The sequence below is a fragment of the Ambystoma mexicanum genome, chromosome 11 (genome assembly GCF_040938575.1).
Source record: "Ambystoma mexicanum isolate Mex_15411 chromosome 11, UKY_AmexF1_1, whole genome shotgun sequence".
In the NCBI taxonomy this organism is placed as follows: Eukaryota; Metazoa; Chordata; class Amphibia; order Caudata; family Ambystomatidae; genus Ambystoma; species Ambystoma mexicanum.
The window spans coordinates 1,199,498,711-1,199,515,281 of record NC_090934.1 but is presented as its reverse complement, the minus strand read 5'-3'; the positions used below and the strand labels follow the sequence as shown (position 1 = coordinate 1,199,515,281).

At 49.3% G+C, this 16,571-nt stretch overlaps 1 protein-coding gene across 2 annotated transcripts in view; it reads left to right on the top strand.

Moving 5' to 3' along the window:
• PTPN9 (protein tyrosine phosphatase non-receptor type 9) overlaps positions 1–16,571 on the top strand; it is an 808,671-nt gene that overhangs the window by 606,650 nt on the left and 185,450 nt on the right. For both annotated transcript variants that reach the window (XM_069624559.1, XM_069624558.1), the window contains one exon: positions 4,997–5,147. In XM_069624559.1, the coding sequence (XP_069480660.1) occupies positions 4,997–5,147 (151 nt within the window). The remainder of the gene's footprint in view (positions 1–4,996; positions 5,148–16,571) is intronic.

Below are 16,571 nucleotides of genomic sequence, written 5' to 3'. Positions count from 1 at the left end.
CAGGCCCTCTCCTGTAAGCCTCCGTACTTGACATTCTACGAAACAAGGGTCATGCTAAGGACGCACCCCTCCTTCATGTTCAAGGTGCCATCGGACTTCCATCTCGACAAGCCCGGTGTTGCCTGTTTTCTTCCCGTCGCCTTTGTCGCTGGCTGAGAGGATTTTGCACTTGCTGGATGTGGCTAGAGTGCAGAAGTTCTATGTGGACTGCACAAGGTTTTCGAAAGACATCACAGCTGTTTGTGAACTTTGGACCTGTGAACCAAGGGAAGGCCCTCTCCAAGGCGTCCATTTCCAGGTGGCTCTCCGGCTGCATCACCCATTGTCATCGTTAGGCATACCGACCGTTTGCCTGGCCGTCCGAGAATCCATTCGACCAGAGCGATCGCTGCAACTACGGCGTTCCTGTCTGGCATGCCCTTGCTGGACATCTGCAGGGCTGCTACGTCAAGGTCGAAGCACACTTTCACGAAATTCTACTGCTTCGACCGGGATTCCTGGGAGAAGTCCAGAGTCGGCCAAGCAGTGCTGCGCAACCTGTTCGCTTGAAGGTGAGCCTAGTGAGGAGGTAAAAGATGCTTAATGTTGAGTTGTTGAAATGCATACTGTTGAGCCTTGCCACCTCCTGTGGTTGTGCATGTGTGTACTGCTATGTATTCTTTATTCATGAGCATGTGAATCCAAGCCAGACCCCATGCTGGAGAAGGAACAAATTACTTACCTGTAACTGTTGTTCTCCAGCATGGGTCTGGCATGGATTCACATGCGAACCCTCCCACCTTCCCCTCTGCGGCTCTTCTCTTGGTCCTACTACCACTTTACGTGCTGCCAAATCTGAAGATGGCTGCCAGAGGAGGGGCTTAGGTAGAGGGCAGTGATTGGCTGGGGGCAGTATGACCCAGAGACCAGTGATTGGTTATTAGGAGAAAGACCGTTCAGAAACAAAACTGAAACTGATTTTTTTCCTTTACCGAGGATTCCCAGCCTGACGACGGGGAATATTCATGGGCGTAGATTCCATGCCAGACCCATGCTGGAGAACAACAGTTACAGGTGAGTAACTTGTTCCTTCTACCCAAAATGGTCTTGAGTTCCATTTAACTCAAAAAATCCTTCTACCTTCTTTCTATCTTCCACCTCATCCTGGAAAGGAAGAGAAGTTACACAGGCTTGACCCAAAACGTGCACTTAGCTTCTACACTTCCAGGATGTCTAAATTAAGACAAACCAATCAACTTTTTGTTGGTTACACGGGCCATAAGTTGGGTATGGCGGTCTCAAAGCAAACCTTATCTAGGTGGATCATCCTAGGAATCTCTGAATGCTACAGAATAGCTGGAAAAGATCCTCCTTAGGGCCTCAGAGCACTCGACCAGGGGCACGGCTACTTCCTGTGCTTAAGGGGAAAGAGGAGCTTTGCTACGGAAGAGAGTTTGTGTGGTTTTGTGGTTGTCTCTGATGGCGGGATGTGGGACACTTTTGATTAAAACTGTGGCCATGCTGATTAATGCCAGGACAATGTCACTAAAATGGCGATTCCAGAGGAGCTTGACGAAGACTACAATCCTCCATCGTCAGTCAAAGCCTTTCATGATAGGGTCTTGGATCTTATGGCGTTATGAACCTGATGTGCAGCAAACCCGGAGTGTTGTCCAGGGTTCTTCGATTAAAATCTCGAGTGCTCTGGTCCTTTTATTAAAAAATAAATTTTGGGCGAAGTCTGCAAGGTGTGGGAGAAGCGACACGCGGGCCATTACATAAACAAATAGACGCTAGCTACGTGCTGCAGGCATCTGAATAGTTTCCCCTATCCACATGTCCCCCTCAGTCTTCAACTGTTGTGGCAGCGGCTACCCTACACTCCCAAGTCCTCAGCTACCTCTTCCTCTGTGGCAAAGGAGCTCTCGAAGGAAGATAAGGCCTTAGAGGCATTAGAGAAGCAAATCTCTGCCAACTCTGCCCTCCAGCTTCGTCAGGCATATACTTAGGCAGTGCTAGCAGATGATAATCTAAATCTATGGAGGGAACTGTCAGTTCGAACAGTTGAACAGTTCATCCCTCAGAACAGATTTGATGATTTCAAGACCGGCTTGTCTGAAGCCTGAGTCCTAGCTCAGAACTTATTAGAATACGCAGCACATTGCATGGATACCTTCTGCCCGAGGGCTCATTCTGCGCATTGACATTACTCAGCAGGCGTGGCTGCACGCAACCAAATTTACAAAAGAGGTGCAGGAGAATGTTCTAGACCTTCCTTTCGAAGGTGAAGACCTTTTCCAAAGTTCTACTGACAATGAGGTAGCGAAGACCAAGGCAAGCACCTTAACAGCAAAGTCGTTATCTGTCATAACAAAGCAGCGTGCTACAAAGTCTTACCCTCAAAAGTCTGATTACTGATCCAGGTCTTTTTCTGGGTTTTGAGGGTTCCAAGGTCCCAAAATGCATCAGCCAGACCGTTCCCCAAGCGGACCTAGGCCAAAGCTCCAAAAAACCAGGAGGCAATTTTTTCTCCCAGCCAGCAGCCTCTACCTCTGGGACCAGTGCTCCCTCCTCTGATGGAAAAAATACCAAATGATATTTCGAGCGTTTCTATACGACGACGGTGGGGGGAGGGAAATGGGGTGCTTCTCCTTACATATGGATACATGGTGGACCATCAGCAAAGATCTGTGGATGCTGTCAGTAGCCCATTTGTAATTCTCCCTTCCCCTGCCACTGATTCCTCCTTTCTGCCCTCCCCTGCAGCAGACAGGTTTTCCCGCTCTCCACGCTGATGTTCAGAAGTTTCTGGACATGCGGTCGATAAAGTCCATCCAGCGGAAGAGGGCATGGGTTTCTATTCCCGTATTTTCAGTGCCGAAATCCAACCAGGTTGGCCTGCGCACTATTTTAGGCCTGTCCAACTTCTATCTGCACATTCCCAAGAAAGATTCAAGATGATCACGCCCTTGTAAATTCGATACTCCCTTGCAAAGGAAGATTGGCTCTGTGTGGTGGATCTTCAAGATGCATACCTTTTTATATACCCATATGGCCCCAGCACTGGAAATATCTTTGTTTTTTGGTAGGGTCTGAACACTTTCAGTATGGAGCCCTTCCTTTCAGGCTAAGCTTGCGCCAAGAGTTTTCACGAAGATGATGGCTGTGATTGCAGCGTTTCTCAGGCTTCGAGAAATTCAAATCTATCCATATGTGGACGACTGGCTCCTCTGCAATCACTGTCCTAATACAGCAGCTTCACACATGCACCTACTACTCCAGATGCTATTCATGCTGAGGTTGTCAGTGAACTGGTGAAAATCCTCAATGGCGCAGGACCTGATCTTCTTGGGTTTTCGATGGAACACAGTCGATGCCAGGGTTTTTCTAACCAGCGACAGAATGAGAGGCCTATCACACACATGCTCTCTCTTTCTAAGTTCCATCCACATGTCAGCACGGTGGTCTCAGAGGCTTCTGGGCCTTATGGTATCCTGCGTCTTAGCCCTCCCTCTAGCAAGGTTGAAGAGGAGACGTACCCAATTAACGCTCCAACAGGTCTGGACCCAGGCATCTGACCCGGACACTTAATTCCTGTGCCTCGGGAAATGGCCGGCGACCTACGCTGGTGGTCAGACTTAGACAGTCTTAGATTGGGGACACCATTTTTAGATCCGTCCCCACAGAAACACCATTTGTTGTACAGGTGCCTTACAAATATCTGATAATTAAATCAAATAAATGAACAGACTTCTCTTTCCTCAGCTGGGGAGCAATGTTTAGTCATTTGGAGGTGTTCGACTTGTGGCCCCATCTGGACAGGGGTCATCATATCAACAACCCTGAATTTCTGGTGATTTTTCTTGCCTTGAAAGCTTTTCAACCCAAATTCTGCAACACAGTGGTCCACAGCAGGACGGACCACTCTGTTGCGATGTTTTACGTCAACAAACAAGGCGGGACCATGACTAAGTACTTTTGGTTGTTCAAATTTGGGAATGGACAGTGCAAAACAATGTTTGTCTTCAGGCAGTCCATATACCTGGTCAGGCAAACTCAGAGGCCGACTCACTCAAACACCCTGACAAGGTTAATCATCTAACCTCTATACTTGAGTGTGTTCAGTTGAATCTTCGTCACATTAAGGTAATTATTTTTCAACATAGTGGAATTAAGTTTTGGATATTTTTCGGACATTCTTTTAAATATTTGTCTGAATAATATTATATTTCATCATGAAACAATAATATTCAAAACATACATGGAGTGACCATGTCAAACTCCCACAGATTTTCCATACCACCTCTAGCATTTTCCCAGTTATATGGTAGCAGTTTCTGTACAGTCAGAAATGCAAGACCTTTCATAACTCACTTGATTATTCCTGCACTGTAAAATTAGGGCAAATCTTCTCCATCGCAGCCACAATACAATATTTAGCAATAGTCGAATTATTTGCTCCATAAACACCAAGTTATGGTGGGCTAAAAAAAAGAATGAAAAAATCCTTCAACATGATAAGTGAGGTTAGAATAGCCCATTTCCGATAACAAGTCCACATGCCATAGTGCTACTTAGTAGATGTTACTTACTGGAAGTTCTCTTTCACTGCTGCACAATGCATTCTGGATATGTAAATTAGCTGAAAAGCATATGTTTGCTCCATGTGAGAAAAGTGTCTTTATATTATAGGGCAGTGCTATTTTAGACATAGATTTTTCAACCCAAGACAGACCGCCCTCAAGAATGCTACCTAAAGGCAAACAGTTTTAACATCCACATGGGCAAATCATAGATACTCTGAAAGAAGAAACAGAATGTGTTTTCAAGCCTGTCTATAGTGTTACTTTACTTGTGGCTCTTGGGTAAAATGCTCTGTCCGCTGACTAGTATATGTCTCCCAAAAAGGATTTGTCACCCTCTTGTGCCTTCCCCATGCTAATGCCTTTATCCCCTTTCTCTTCTTCTTTTCCTACTCCTCACCCATTCCCCTTCCCCATGTTCTTTATCTACACAGGTGTGAAGAGGGGGGAAGGAAGAAGTGCGGTCAGTACTGGCCACTGGAGACCGATTCAAAAGGAAAGTATGGCCTCATCACTGTGAGCAACTTGGGGATCGAAAGCTCTAAGCACTACAAGAGGACCACGCTGGAGCTGAGTAATGCTGAAGTAAGGGGAAAGAGGAGCTTTGCTACGGAAGAGAGTTTGTGTTGTTTTGTGGTTGTCTCTGATGGCGGGATGTGGGACACTTTTGATTAAAACTGTGACCATGCTGATTAATGCCAGGACAAAAAAGGAGGCTACACTTCAGTTCTGTCAAATAGCGAAAAAACTGGGGGTAGAGGGGTGCTATTGAGCAGCCTGCAAGATGGCTGCCTAGCTTTTGAGCTCTGTGCCCGACTGCTGTATATCCGCCTAGATCAGCGGTTCCCTGTATCATCCGTCGCTGGGAGTGAGCTCATCGTCTTCGCTGCCCTCGGAGCGACATATTGATCCAGGTCGTGGTGAAAACTGCGACTTTTTCACTGACCAGGACCCTTTTTCCTCCAGACCCGGCTCCCCGCTCACTGAGGGCTTCCGCGCCACGTACTCGGCCCTTGCATGCTGCTGTGACTGCGACTTCCTAAGCCTGGCGGAGCCGCTGCCTACATCTGGTGCCCTGCGGAGCCACGCAACATCGTCAGGGGGGAGGCCCCCCGGAGGTCGCGGAAGCGGCGGACTATATTTTTTTCCTGCCCTTGCCACCTGTGCACTTGACCCTCTACGAACCGCCCGGGCTGTACCTTCCTCCCGAGCTTCTCCTTCTGGACTGCCCGGCGCCTGAAGCGGTTCCTATCCTGGGTGCCTCCTGGTTTCTTGCTGGCCTGCGACTGTAAGACCCGAGCTACGCCCCTGCGGGTGAGGGGGTTGGCGGCTGCATTTGTGGTGCGGCGCCCCCTCCGGCTCTGAGGCCCTCATACTCGCCAACTGCTGTGGAACTGTAGCCCTGGGGCGATAAACTGAACGGCTGGGGACCCAGCCCTTGGGGCCTAACCTGATTACGGTGGGCCGCCCACACGGGGTGCCGGAGTTGCGACCTACGTCTGAGCCTCCGTCCGATCCTTCTCTGCCGCTGCAACTACCGGGACCTGCGATCCTGCTCTGGAACGGTGTCGCCTGGTGAGCGGTTCAACACTACCCGCACGCCGAATTTAGACTCCTGCTGCCGGAGGGGTGGGACTCCCTTGCCTGTCCCGATATTACTGCACCTAAGGGGCCCAAAGATTGCGGTCCTAATAATTCACAGAAGCTTCCCCGTGGTGCTTCATTGCACTCCCGTAGCATGCCAAGTAAATCACACGGAACCGACAAGGCGGGAGCAATGGACAAATACGCTAAGTCGCTCCCAAGACAGGAGCGGGAGAGGTCTCCTCCGAGCCGGGATGACTCTGACCCACCATCCGGATCCCTGCAGCCTGACCTCACCACCCTGATGGAAACTATGGCAAGAAACTTTGCTTCATTTCACGAAAAATTGGACGACATAAATGCAAGTGTTGCTTCTATGTGAGCCAAATTGGACCAGCACGGCACCAGACTGGTGGAGGCCGAGACTCGTATTGGGGCCACAGAGGATGGCGTGCACACTCTTCAAAACACTGTTTCTGAACTGGTGCGGGATATGTGGCAAGTTAAGGCAAAGTGCAACGACTTGGAATCCAGGTCCCGCCGGAATAATCTCTGCATCGTGGGGAGTCCCGGAGTCCGCACTGAAGGGTAATATGGAGCAGGCAGTTGAGAATCTACTGAGAGAACTCTTGGGTAACCCCCAACTCTCCCCGTTCTTCACGATTGAACGTGCCCATCGAGCGCTTGCCCCACGTCCCAAACCGGGAGACTTCCCCAGGCCGATCATTGCCAAGGTGTTGAGCTTTCGGGACAGAGACCACATACTACGCTTGGCCCGGGAGAAAGGGGAACTGAAATTTGAATCCCAAACCATTAGTTTTCCCAGACTTTTCCATGGGTGTGCAAATGGAGCATAGGCAATTCAACGGCGTGAAAAAACTGCTCAGAGAGAGGAAAATTGAGTACGCCATGCTATTTCCGGCACGCCTGAAGCTTACTCATCGCGACAAGTTGTACTTCTTCACGGTACCCGAGGAGGCAGTGAAATTCATCGAGGCCCACATTCCTCTCCCCGACCTGCTAGAGGAGCCTGTTGCGGGTGACTGAAGAGGTGAACATGGACCCATACATGTGGGCCGCCATGGGCGCTATTTAAGCACGCCGTTTATGCTTCCTTTGTGGTATTTATGAACATCGCATCATCTTTATCCTTTGCTAAGTGTAACCTATTGTTAAAGCTCCCTGTAATGCACTAAATGTTACCGCTGCATAATACACGGTGCGCTGCACCAATCTCACATTCAAGTTGGGTTTACGGCAACAGCGACCCCCGCTGCAGCTGCAATGCCGAGTTTGGTATGTTACGGCCGTTGTACGCGCTCCAGTTGGGCGCGCAGCCGTTTGCGCCCCCGTTCCGCAGGGCGCGATCCCGCAAGGTATTGGGGTGGGGACTTATACACTGCTTGGTTGGGGAGGGCAGTGAGGGAGGTGGGTGGTAATGTTGAGGGACATTATTGTGAAAATGGCAAGGAGCGTGCGGCTTGGAGGGTGGAAGACGGTAGCCCTGCATCGAAGATTACTACATGGTCAACAATCAATGCTACGCGATGCTGGGATGTTTCTTAAGCTTGTAACATGGCTATTAGGCTAATGTCATGGAATGTGCGGGGGCTCAGTAATTTCACCAAGGCTCGTAGGATAACTGCATACGCCCAGAGACATGGGGTCAATATTCTTCTGCTGCAGGAGACCCATGCACTTGCGCACCTTTCCGCCTCCCTGGCGCCGGCATGGGGAGCCAATAAATTCTACACAGTGTACTCCTCTCAATCCACGGGAGTGCTAACCCTAATTCACAAATCAGTGGAGTTTTCCTTACGCACTAGCCACATAGATCGAGAGGGTAGATATGTGATCCTACACTGCCTCTTGGCTAACATGGAATGCCTGCTGATCAACACTTATGCCCCGAGCATAGACCCCCCACCCGACTTCTTCGATGATATCAATAACCTACTTTCGAGATGCATAGGGATCCCGGTTATCTGGGGGGGGGAGACATGAACCTCATACTGAACACTGAGCTAGACAGATCGGGCACTGCACACAGGACACTATCTAGGGCCGCCCGCCGGCTCCAGGCACACATGGGCCCAGCAGGCCTAATAGATGTCTGGCGAGCACTCAAGCCAATAGCTAGGGAATACACTTTTTATTCCACACGACAGCCATTCCAGAATCAATCTTTCTCCTGTCAGCCGTGCTGATGGGGAGGAACCTCAGCATGCAGATCTTACCGCGCACACTCTCAGATCACTCCCCAGTGACACTCGATATTACCCTACAACACACACTACCGCGCCACTCCGGCTGGCGCTTCAAATCTGAGGCACTACATGACATTGTTTTCAAGGCTGACATCCTTGCGGACATCAACACCTTTTTTGACACCAATAAACGTCATGACACAACAGACGGGGTCCGGTGGGAGGCTTTCAAGGTGTACATCAGAGGGATGTGTATTTCTAGGGAAGCAGGTGTCCTGAAAGACATCAGGAACTCTCTGCAAAGATCTGAATCAAAACTCAAGGAACTTGAGTGTGAATACGCCTCTGCTCCCTCCCCGCCGAACCTGGCACAGATACGGGCGGAATTGGAGAGCTTTGAGGCGCATGCCCTTAGGGAAATAAGATGTTACGCACGACCCATTGCGGCTCGCAAATATGGTGATGGGGAAAGGCCCGGTTGAACTCTGGCCAGGTTGGCCCGGATGGAGCGGGGCAGAACCCGTATTGACAGCATCAGGGGCGAGGACGGCGTACGCCACTGGGCTGACCAACCAATTCTGGAGGCCTTCTCCGACTTTTATGCAACCCTCTATGCCCCGCAGAGTGAGCACAGTCCTCAGGACCTGGATGGTCTCCTCGATAATATCCCCATGTCCTATATATCTCCCGCCACCAAAGAGCAGCTTGACGCTCCCATCCCTCTGGATGAAATCACTGAGGCTATTTCCGCCCTCCCAAAAGGCAAGGCCCCCGCCCCGGACGGCCTCACCGCTGAATTTTATCAAGAGCATGTTGCTTTACTGGCCCCGCGCTTGCATGAAGTATGGGACGAGTCCCTCCGTCTTGCCACTCTCCGTTAGTCCGTGCGCAAGGCTATAATCACTGTTCTTCCAAAGCCAGGCAAGCCCCCGGAGGAATGTGGCTCCTACAGACCTCTTTCGCTTATGAACACATACACGAACATATTTGCCAAGATAATTGCTAACAGATTCCTTCCTATCATGTCATACCTCATTCACCCAGACCAAAGCGGCTTTGTCCCTGCCCGCTCTACCTCCTTAAATATCCGACGTCTCTTCAACGTCATGTCTAGAATTGACCCTAACGCTAATGCGGTCGTGGTGACACTGGATGCCCAAAAGGCGTTCGACATGGTGTCATGGCAATACCTGTGGGCCGTGCTGGAAAAGATGGGAATTGGCCCACGCATGCTCTCCTATATCAAGCTACTAGACACAAACCCAATGGCCAGAGTTCTGGTAAATTCCCACATCTCGGCTCCCTTCGCCCTCCACAGAGGGACGCGCCAGGGGTGCCCATTTTCCCCCCTACTGTTTGCGATGGCCATCGAGCCAATTGCGGACAGTGTCAGAGACAAACACACTCGCAGGGGGATTAGTCTTCGGAACACACCTGAAATTATATCTCTGTACGCGGATGACGTGCTTCTGTACGTCAGGGACCCCTCGGTCCACTTAGACCCAATCATCCGCGAGATCATCAAAATCGGCACATTTTTGGGCTTCACTATAAACTACACCAAATCAGACATCTTCCCTCTCACACCTGCAACCCCCCAACCCTCATGCGAATTCCCACTCAGGTGGGCCCCAGAAGGCATCAAATATCTCGGGGTCCAGGTCTCACTGGCTAGGGCTTCCCTCTTGGCAGACAACTACAGTGCCGCAACGCAATGCACGGAGGCAAAAATGGAGAGGTGGCGTAATCTCCCCCTGTCCTTGGCGGGAAGACTGTCGCTAATCAAAATGATTATAGTCCCAAAGCTCCTATACATATTCGCCAACGTCCCACTCTGGCCCTGGAAGCACTACTTCACAAACTTGCATGCAGGGTTCACCCGGTTCCTGTGGCACGCCGGGGCTGTTTGCAGGAAGTGGCAGCATATTACCTTACTATACGATAAAGGGGGACTCAATGCGCCGGACATAACACAATACTGAATAGCCGCACAGGCCCAACATGCGACTCATTGGTACAAACACCAAGACTCACCTCCGCATCTCAAACTCGAGATCCTGGCAACTGAGGAGATAAATGTCATGTCATTGATCCTCTTCCACTCGTACCAGTCTGATGCCCCGGCGGATCCAATGTCCACCACTATTAGGGCATGGAGACATATGCTGCAACCCCATTCTAACCTCCGCCCCTACTATAAATGGCTTCCCATATGGTCATTCCCAGGCCTTGCCCCCACGCAGGATAGGCTCCTCATGCAACACTGGCAGGACTTGGGGTATCGGACACTCTCTGATCTGTTCCCCAAGGGGAAATTCATCACCCCGCAGACATGGAGGCCAGGACACTCAGGCTCACCATTGGAGTTGCTGCAATACTTCAGGCTCAGAGCGGCTGTGCAGGACATGTGGCCCTTGTACCCGGACGAACCCCCAGAATCACCGAAATCTGCTACATTGCTAATTCAGCGTGGGGTAGGGACATGATATCCGCACTTTATAAAATGCTGGCTGAGCGCTCTGCAGAACCATCTTGCAAGGTTCGTGACGCCTGGAGTCAGGAACTGGGGTTGGTAATCACCGATGAGATGTGGGTGAAAATGTGTGCGCACACGCGTAAGGTTTCCCTCAACTCTATATTTAGATGCATACAATTCAAACTCCTTAATAGTCTGTACTACACTCCTCAAGCGGTTGGGAGGTTCGCACGGGATCAACCCCATGTTTGTCAGAGATGCAAATCCAGCGAGGCGGATCACGCTCACATGTTTTGGGCCTGCAGGGCGTTGGCCCCGTTCTGGGAAGCTGTGCTAGAAGCCCTATCGGAGATGGTGGGATTCCGGATAGATCCTGACCCCTTGGCGGTATTGTTTGGGAGGTGGGAGGGTGAGGGGGCTAGACGGGTTGTAAAATTCTTGAACATGGGAGCCATTGTGGCCAAGAGATGCATACTGCAGTGCTGGAAGCGGAGATCCCCCCCTACACTAGAAATGTGGCTTAAGGCTCTTACTTGGACACAGGTGTGTGAGGAGGACTATATCAACACATTGCCTGCGAATGCTCGCCCTAAAAACTTATGGACTGAGTTTTGTAGTTACCTGAATGCTAAAGCTGATCTGGAACTCTTATCCTCGCCTCCAACGCCGGATCGGGCAGAGGTGGAGGCTGTACTGTGACTCTCCCCGCGAGACTTGATCGGCTTCTTTTGAATGTACCTGCTCTGTCGCTAATGTATTGATTGTTTGTCCATACCCTTGTATATGCAATATGCTTTTGTTGATGTAATATGTGATCCACTTGCTACCGCTTCTTGCCAATAAAGAGAAGTTTAAAAACAAAAATAGCAAAAAAACTGTTTTGTTGATTAAGAGTAACATGCAGAGGGGTTGCGAATGACCAGGTTCATGCTTTGATAAATCAGGACCCTCAGTGTAATCCTACTCATTACCAATGAGTCCGAAAGAGTCGGAGAAAGATAAACCAATCTAAGCGATGGCTTAAGTTAGTGACAAGATCTTCAAAAAGAGGGCGATATTTTAGAAAGTGAAATCTGAAGGAGAGGGACATCAAACACTTATTAAGATCTGATGGTTTTAAAAAGTATAACGACATGGGGTGTCGTATGTCTGGAAAAAGAAATGGACTGTAGGAAGGGACAGCAGGAGCTGGTCTGGTTCATAGTTACTGTAAAATGTACCGTGTTTAACAAGAGCAGATTGTCTTCTAAGTGACTGAGCGTTCCTAATGTCTTGTGAATGACCATTCGATATCTCATAGGGTTAAACTCTGTGGCTGTCTTCGGTGGGAGCTCCTTTGCCTAAAACATCCAGCCAAGAATAAGGGCACAGTTGGAGCTTTCATGTTATGTGTTAGGAAAGTTTTTCATTTTCCAACTTTCCTTCATTGACTACGGTGGAGTCCCACAGCAGATCGGCTTTCGCTCTTCATTTTGACTGATGTTTGAGGAGTGAGGCCATTTCGCTTCATTCCCCTGCTTTTCTCATTTTGTTTGAAGTGCACTGGTCAATCCCGATGGCTACCTGTGCAGGAAATGTGTCTCCCTTCACTGTATAATGCCATTTCGAGTAACATATGCTCAAATTGGCCGTGCCATGTGGGTTATGCCCTGTTCTTTGTCCATCTTGTTCTTTGGTTGTCTACCTGCCCTCTCGAGTCATTAAAATCCATATAAGGGCATCCACTTCCTAGGGCCCTGCTCAATTTTCCTTTACGTGTCTTAATTGGTCAGGGCTATGTTTAGGACTGTCTAGTCCCAATACACATTCCTGCTGCGAAGTGTCAGTTTCTGGTCAGATGTTGGGTTTGAGGATGTCCATGATTGGACAACCCGTACCTGTTTGAATGGTGCAGATCCTTGCTGTTGGTGATCTGGGGTAACCCACAGCCCGAATTTTGTATAAGATGACCACTGCATTCATTCTGGAGGTCACCCACTGTAATTTGTGCCAGAAGAGGATCCTGCACTAAAGTCCTCTAAGTATGTTGTTTATACAGATAACCAACATTGCCCAAGCCATCTACCAGTGAAGCCCTGCAGAACTTCCTGCGACTAGTCAAGACCCTCAATGTTACCTCCTTCCCCCATGCTGGAGTGGGGGGAACAACTGGTCCAGCACCCTACTTCAGAAGCCTGTTGTTGGTGGCCATTGCTAGTGTCCCTGGGCCATCTTGTAGACTTCCCATTCACAGACAAGGTGCCTTTTGCTGCTACGGTCGTCATCCAAAGATGGAGCTTAGGATTCTGTAGATCCCAGGAACAAGTCGAGGACCCTGGACTTGTTCCTGGGCCACAGTCCAGGAACAAGTCCTTCACTGTTCCTGGGGCTGCTGCTACTGCTGCTTTCTGCTGTTAGGTGTGTCCTTCCAGGAGAAGGCACATCTTGCCACCACAACATGTCAGGCAGGTTGACCCATTACAGGGGTTTCTTCACCACAAGTCTTTGTGTGCCGATTCCTGTTGATCTATCCTCTTCTGGGAGTCACAGTGGTGACTGGCTTACTGTTAGGCAGAAACCTGTGCAGTTCCCTCTGGGACCACTGCAAAAGATTTAAGACTACAGGTGTTTGGCAGTAACCCCACTTGGTAGCAGTCTGTACCACACAGATTCACTTGGTAGCTGTGGCTGAGCAGTCTGACTTCCCTCAAGAAGAGTTAGGCAGTATGCAAAGTATACACAATAGGCACTCAGATACAATAGAAAAGCAAACACTGACCAGAGCTTTGGTATCAGGTATATAATTATGTATTTAAAAACACACTGATTGAAACACTCCAGCACTATTATTGTAAATCACTCTCAACACAGTTACTATTATTATATATACATCCCTTATTCCTTATCAGACAAGTCTTAGTTAACGCCACTTATTTCCAGACAGAGGTGAGCGCTTAACTATAGATGGCACTCCAATAAGTTAACGAAAAAGGGAGGGAAAAAGGCAGAATGTAGGAAAATACGCCACACTAATCTTTAGGAACTCTTAAGCAAGGCAGGAAAGTCAAGTTACTTGTGAGCCAAGTCCATAGGCCGGGCCCACTCTTGGAGAGAGCAGGGCACACATGCACCCAAGATCACACAATGACAACAGGCTTAAAAAGTCTTGTACGGAGTTCAGAAAGGTTTTAGTTAGGCTCAGAAAAGTTTAGCCAGGATGTCCCAGGCTAACCCAGGCTCGAAAGCCGGGGGCTAAATCTACCCCGTATAGTCGGTTGCAAGGGAAGCCAGGTGGAACACGGTACCTTATGTGGAAAGGATCCTCCAGCGGGGGCAGTTGTTCCTGGCAGTGGGTGCAAGTCGCGGTGTCGTCCAGAGGAAGAGAAGATCTCGACGTGGAGGAAAGGTGAAGGTCGTTGCACTGCCAGGGAAGAAACCAGCTGCAGAGTTTTCCGGTTAAAGGTACTACCCTTTGATTCTCGGTAGGGGTAAAACGTGGTATCCCGGTTGCCGGGGTGCTTGGCACAGGCAAGGCGGCCACGCGATGCTCCAGGAAGCGAAAAAGGAAGCAGACTGGTTATCCCACCAGTAGAAGGAAGAAGACTCTCCGGGCTGGAGATCTCCTCTGTCGCTGGGAAAAGTGGTGAGACGGTCCAGCAGGGCTCCACCGGTGGTGTCGTTGTAGCAGGCCGGCTCAGCTTCTCCCTCGTCGGATTCTTAGGTCCTGTCGTGACTTCTAAAGTTCCAGTCCCCAAAGCCCTGCTTTTATGCAGAAAACCCCCATTCACTCAGACTAGCTGTCACTCAAACATGCTAAGGCCGGCTCACCACTTGGGCCAATCACACACGAGTGCGACTTGAGTTACCAAGGTAACTCAGTCCAGGGTGCCTAAACCCCCTCCCACACCCCCTGTGGTACCCAGACAGAGTGGCACCACTTTTGGAGGCTTCTGTGGAGAAGCCCGCCAAAAAGTGGAACAAAGGGCTCAACTTGGGTTGGAGTCACAGAAGCGAACACAAACGCCATTTTAGAACAGAGTTCTGGCAAAAAATACTAACCGGAGAATTAATATTAAATAAATAAACCGGCGGTATGTTCGAGGCTATTGGAATTAAATAATTAAAGTTGGTAGCCTCGAACAATGGGAAATCCCATAGAGATATATTCGCGGTCGAATATAAAAAGTAGTATCCACTGCCACCAGCCAAAACTCGATCAGGGGGGACGGAGACATGCCCCCTCGACTAACAGACCCCGAGGTAATCGAATTGCCCCGGCCAGTACGTCCACAATATGATGGTTTGTACTGGTTCTGTTCAGAATTTGAGACTAGTAAAGTCAATGGTGACTTTACATGCCCTGGGAGACAGTAGTCAGTCCCAGGGTATGGAGTCTATATTGGGGGGGTCACTATGACACCCCTGTGTTACTGCACTGAGGGTGCTGTGTAACACACATCACAAAAACACATGAAGCCCTATGGAGTAAAAGACCCCATAGCCCATTAAACACATCTAGAGTCAAAGAAACACACTCAAATCATGCCCAAGAGTAAGGGTAAAAGAGTCTTACTCTTGGCAGGAGAAAACGATAAACCCCAAAAATCCAGCAAAGCTGATGGGGGACTCACTCGGCTAGGAAATTCAGCCTAAACAGAGAATTCTCCCTAACACTCGCCCCCCCCTCCCCCAGACTAAGGGACAGGAGGATTTAATCCACTCCTGGATGAACCTCATACCTCTAGACGATGACATACGTCCTAGAGAGTCCATCAGCATTTTGATGGTGATACCCTGACCTGTGCTCAATGGTGAAATCAAACCCTTGAAGGCAGATTGACCAAACCAATAGTTTTGGATGTTCCCCTTTCATTTGCATCAAACATCTCGAGGGTTGGTGGTCAGTCTGAATGACAAAAGTAGAACCATACAAGTATGGCCTAAGCTTCTTCAGTGCCCACACAATGGCAAAACATTCTCTTTCAATTGTTGCCCACCTTGTCTCAGGATCGTTCAGCTTATGGCTGATGAAGCAAATGGGGTGCTCCCTACCCTTCTCATCCAGTTGGCTAAGGACTGCACCTATACCTACATTGGAAACATCATTTTGTACAATGAAAGTTTGGTGGTAGTCAGGAGCTCTTGGTACTGGTGCTTGGCACAGAGCTTTCTTCAGGTTTTCAAATGCCTGATTGCACTCCTCATTCCATTTTACCTTTTAGGGAATTTTGGAGAGGAGATTACATTCAGTGGAGAAGCTATGGTCCCATATTTCTCTATGAAATTCCTGTAATACCCAGTGAGGCCTAAGAAGGCTCTCACCTGGGTTTGAGTAGTAGGTGTTGTCCAATTCTGCACAGCTTCGATCTTGCTGAGCAGAGGCCTTATTTCTCCACCTCCTACCTCATGCCCAAGGTAGACCACTTTACTCTGTCCAATTTGGCATTTACTTGCCTTTATGGGCAGATGCCTGCAAAACATGTCCTAGGTGGTTCACATGTTCCTCCCAGGAATCGCTGAAGGTTGCAATGTCATCCAAGTATGCCATGCAGAAGTCCTCAATCCCAGCTAGAACTTGGTTTACCATCCTTTGAAATGTAGCAGGTGCATTTTTCAGTCCAAAAGGCATAACCTTGAATTGGTATAAGCCAACTGGGGTAGAAAATGCAGTTTTCTCCTTGGCATGGTCTGTCAGGGCTATTTGCCAATAGCCTGACGTGAGGTACTTGGCTGAGCCAAGTCTATCCACCAACTCAACTGTCC